The sequence below is a fragment of the Saprolegnia diclina genome (assembly GCF_000281045.1).
Source record: "Saprolegnia diclina VS20 unplaced genomic scaffold supercont1.272, whole genome shotgun sequence".
In the NCBI taxonomy this organism is placed as follows: domain Eukaryota; phylum Oomycota; class Saprolegniomycetes; order Saprolegniales; family Saprolegniaceae; genus Saprolegnia; species Saprolegnia diclina.
Genome location: NW_008246339.1, coordinates 1 through 4,600, shown reverse-complemented (window position 1 = coordinate 4,600; position 4,600 = coordinate 1). Strand labels below are relative to the sequence as shown.

Here is a 4,600-nt window from a genome sequence, read left to right as displayed (position 1 = left end):
GTCGCCGTCAATGTGATGGAAGCGCGGTGACGACTCGAACGTGAGCACGAGATTGTGAAACTCGTCCGAGACGATCGACGACACCATGATCCCGAACGCGATCGACACTTGCATGCTCGTACCAATGGCTCGTACTAGTACCAATCATTGACGCCGAAACATTAGACAGGACAAGCGTCTGATGTTGGCATACCTGGACGCAAGAGCAAAAATGCACTTTGGCGTGGCAACTGCAATGAACTTCTGAATGCCTGGTCGTTGTGCGGATGTCCCGGCTATGGATTACTAGTAGTGAGCAAGAGGGGATGAGACTAGGCAAGAGTTGCCATAGCAGGACAACGTTTCACGCATGACTATCGTGTTCTACTAGTATTAGTTAATGGAAAAGCTATATCGTTTGCTCAGCGCTTGCGTTTGCTGACGAGGAGGCGATCGAGCAGCGCCTTGAGCTCGGCGTCTTCGATCAATGCCGCCTTGATCTTGAGTTGTTTGGTGGTGGCTGTTGCGTCTGTCGCATGGAGATGGCTAATCAGAAGAGCCAACGACCAGTCGACAACCGCGCCAGCCTCCAGCAGCGTTGATGCGCGGGCTGCCACGTCGGTTGGAAGCGCGATCGTTTGGCTGGCCTGCCGTCCTTGGTCCAGGAGCTCGTGTGTGATCAGCTGGAGGGTCGTCTTGCGGCGGCGGTCGGGCAGCGCGAGCAGATCGAGAAGAAAGCTGACGTTGTCGAGATGGTCGATCGCGTGCATGCAGTGCGGCAGCAAGAGTTTGCTCGCAGTCATGTGCTGTCGACGACCTCCATCTCAACGAGGCACTTGCGCGGGTTGCCAATGCCGGCAGCGAGGAGGTAGCGCGTCGCTTCCGTGTAGTGGTTGGTCGCCAACCAGCCGAGGAGATATTTGTTTTTGCCGATCAGTGGTTGACGGCGCAGAATTAGCGTTGCGATATCAAATTGACCGGAGCTGAGCACTTGCTTGAGCTCATCGACTGAGACGTTTGTCGTCAAGTGGGCAAGAAGGTAGCGCACCGCGTCCCACGCCTTGTGCGACATGGCATCTCGGAGCGGCGGGCCATGATTGCAGTTGCCCGCGACCTCGTCAAGAAAGCGAGCGAGCGGCACGTTGTTCTTGGCGCAGGCTTCCCGCATCCACTTGGCATCGTAGGGACCGCCAAGGTCCATGAAGAGTCGCAGGACATCGATGATCTCGGGCTTGCCAAAGGTACTCCAGTCCCAATCCACACTTGCCGTCGCGCACGTGCACCCGCGTGAGACGAGGTACTTGGCCGTCGCGTAATGCCCGTGCGTCAACGCGTTTCGAAGAGTGAGGTCGGACGCCCTTTCTTCGGTTCTGTTGGCCAAGAGGAACTGGACAATCTCCAAATGGCCCCCAGCGCTCGCTCTTTCGACGGTAGAGTTGGACCAACGATACGAGCCGAGACTGTGGAGGTACTGAAGGACCTCGAGGTGGCCGTTGCCAGCAGCACGACCAATACATCCATCCCACGCGCTCTCGGTGCGGTGCTCGATGAGAAACCGTACGACATTAAGGCGCCCATTGACGATGGCAAAGTTGAGCGCAAGATGCGTGCAGCCTTCGGTCCGGTTCTCGTGAAGAAACTGCACGACCTCGAGATGGCCGTTGGTCGCTGCGTCGTCCATGGCCACCGTCGTGCAGCCCTCGCTTCGATGCTCATGGAGAAAGCGAACGACCTCCAAATGGCCATTGGCCGCCGCCTTGTTCATGGCGTCCGTCGAGCAGTTGACGCCGCGTTCGTGGAGCGAGCGTACGAGCGGCAAGAAGCCTCGGCCCGCAATATCGTCGAAGAGGGCGGGGTACTGAAGCCATGGGAGCATGTCGAGTGCGAGCGTTGCGTTCTCGAGCGTCGCCGCCTGGATGGCCGCTTGGCGGACTTTTTCGGGTGTTTTGTCGTCTTGTTGGTTTTGGGGTCCGGGAAAGTCGTCGGGGCTCGGGCCAAAGCGCTGCAGCAATGCCACGCCTTTAGTGTCATCGCGCGCCAAGAGCGTATCGAGAAACGGACCTGGGAAGCGCCGGATCGAGTGCCCTAGATGACGTGTTATGCGTCGTCCAGGTATTATACATGCAACGTACCCACAAAACAGCCCGAGTAATTTTCGTAGTTGACGCGCTCATAGAGCTCGGACATTTGCTCCCGTGTGTTCAGCAGCAACTCGACAATGTCGAGGTAATTTCGCAGAAAGGCCAAGATGATGGCGTCTTCTCATGCAAAGTCCGGGCGGCAGCGTAGAATGCGCTTGGTCAGCGGCAACAAACCGTTGTAAATGGCCACGTGCAGCGGGAGGCGGTCATCCCGGCGCGACTTGTTTAGAGCCAGCGCTGAAAAGCGGACGGGCCCCGTAGTAGGATCGGAAGGCCACTCGGCGGATGGCGCAAACGCTTGGCCAAAGGACGCGTCGCACACGTAGCAGCATTGCTCAGCGATGAACTCGTCGAGCTCGCTGCAGGCGTGGAAGGCCGTACGCACGTCTTCATAGACACCAAGCTGAAACGCAAACACGATCGATGCGATCGCGGGCTGCGCAAGGATGGTGCTGACGAAGGTCGCTGCCATAGTTGGGCGACCAGTTGTGGGTGGCGCGCCAATTCAGCCAATGGACGTGCTGCAAAGTAGTTTATCCGGATTGCCGGGGATTGTCATGAAATGTGCACGTTAAACTGCGTTAAACCAAGTACGCAACGGGACTAAATCTCGACGCTGTATGAAAACATTCGCACTTTATTATTGTAGCTCGAGAAAGCAGTGGACGTCGCCAACGTTTTACGCGTCAAAAGGGCCTTGGGTGCAGCATGTCACCCCGAATGGGTCAAATCGGACGAGATGCAACACGAGAAGCCCTTGCGGTCGAGATGGCGCGACAACTTGGAGCTGACCGCTGCCTGTAGTCACTGCTCGGAGGCTGGTCACGTGTGAGCCCTGATGGCCTGGAATCGAAAGCGGTTTCGGCTAGTCGGCTGAGCTAGCCGACTTAGCCAGCCGGCTAGACTAACCGGCGCTGAGATTGTGTGAGTTCTGTGCGTGGTGGAAAACGTCATCGCCAAGGGCTCTGGGAACTTCCCAGAGCCCGCGTCGCTGTCTTTATTGCGGCTCTCATTCACAGCTGTTCAAGTGCTACGTTTTGTTGCCGAGCCGTCTGGATGCATCCCGTTCAGGCGACTAAAAACTGCCGCAAACGACGGCCAGGGTAGTACGAGATCGATGTACCTTGGCGTGGAAATTGCGTGGTCCGTGGCATTCTCAAAGAAATCATCAATTCGCATTTGTTTTTTTTGCACCGACAGGACGACGACGATGGCAGAACGATCTGCGCGGCCGCCATGTACTCAAGCGCCTAGAAGCCGTACACGCAGTCGCGGGCTCCGCTTCTTGGTGTGTAGTCTACTCAAAGACGTACGTAATCTAAATCCAAGAGAATTCCCTTGTCTAAATCTAACAACGCGTAGTGCGGAGGTTACTTTTTCGCAACATCTACCCACATTCCCTTTGATGCCAAAATCTGTGTGCCTCGATGCTGGCCACACGAAACGCCACGTCATCATCCGGATATCATCCTTAAATCCGGATGTACCCAAACGAAGCCATTCCGCGGAAGCTTCGCGAAGTCAAACTCGTGCTCGTCCCATGCGCTCCCTAAAAGGATGCAGACAGCTCGCAGGAATCGATGTGGAGAACTTGTCGATTATGGACCTATTAATATATAAACCATAACTATTCAGGGGTTCTCAATTTCCCTGTTACGCTCTATCCACGAGCCAGCAAGACCGCTTGACCGCTTGACCTGGAACCTGGCGACAGGCAGATGCGATGGAGCCAGTCCATAGAATCTATAGGGTAGAGTCCAGGCACGTGAGGTAAAAGGCCCGTATTTCATGCGGCACAGGTTTTAACGTATTTAACCTGTCTCGACCATCTCTATTTCTGCTGGCGCCATGCAGAGCACCGACCAGTCGGCCGTCCGCTCGGACGACGAGAACGACGCCTCCACCGACCGTCATGACGTCGCAGTCGAAGCTGCACCCAGGACGACGTGGTGGGCGCACAAGGACGACCTCATCTTGCTCACGCAGGCCAACACTGATCGCCCATTCTTGGCCGAGAGGGGCCTCATGGCGGCCTGGGATGCCACCGCGGCCAGCATCAGCCAGGCTCCGGACTTCGGACGACCAGGCGTCAACGGCAAGAAAGCGTCCAGTCGCTTCTTCAAGCTCATCGAGGCCCACCGGCTGTACATGAAGCAGGCGAAATACGCATCCGGCGAGAACGACACGCCCAAGATTAGGCTTCTGGACGAGATTGTCAGGCGCATCGACGACCACAACAAGGCAAAGGCCAAGGAGATCATGAGCAAGAAGACACCAAGAAGCGAGCCCGACGAACCGGCGCGTCTTGTTCGAGAGCCAGCGCCAGCGCCAGCTCCAGTAGCCCGCGGCCCCAAGCGACCTCGGACCAGCATCGCAGCATCCGACGACGACGACGACAATCCAGTGCCAAGCCGCAAGACGACGGACGCGGAGTTTCAGCTGCGCGTCATGGAACTGGAGCTCGAGCGCGAGCGCATCGC

The 4,600-nt window shown here is 57.0% G+C and overlaps 3 protein-coding genes across 3 annotated transcripts; 1 reads left to right on the top strand and 2 right to left on the bottom strand.

The window, feature by feature from the left end:
• Positions 1 to 401: 401 nt before the first annotated feature.
• SDRG_17335 (hypothetical protein) lies at positions 402 to 2,166 on the bottom strand (the record flags this gene model as incomplete). Its single annotated transcript, XM_008623576.1, has 3 exons — positions 402 to 771; positions 816 to 2,064; positions 2,112 to 2,166. 3 exons carry the CDS (start codon positions 2,164 to 2,166, stop codon positions 402 to 404), a joined length of 1,674 nt encoding a protein of 557 aa, XP_008621798.1.
• Positions 2,167 to 2,241: 75 nt separating this feature from the next.
• On the bottom strand, positions 2,242 to 2,592 carry SDRG_17334 (hypothetical protein; the record flags this gene model as incomplete). The annotated part of the gene is made up of 1 exon (XM_008623575.1): positions 2,242 to 2,592. The coding sequence occupies one exon, from the start codon at positions 2,590 to 2,592 to the stop codon at positions 2,242 to 2,244; it is 351 nt and encodes a 116-aa protein (XP_008621797.1).
• A 1,364-nt stretch (positions 2,593 to 3,956) lies between these two features.
• SDRG_17333 (hypothetical protein) lies at positions 3,957 to 4,565 on the top strand (the record flags this gene model as incomplete). The annotated part of the gene is made up of 1 exon (XM_008623574.1): positions 3,957 to 4,565. A coding segment is annotated over exon 1 (597 nt), but the record flags the coding sequence as incomplete, so codon positions are not given.
• Positions 4,566 to 4,600: the final 35 nt, after the last annotated feature.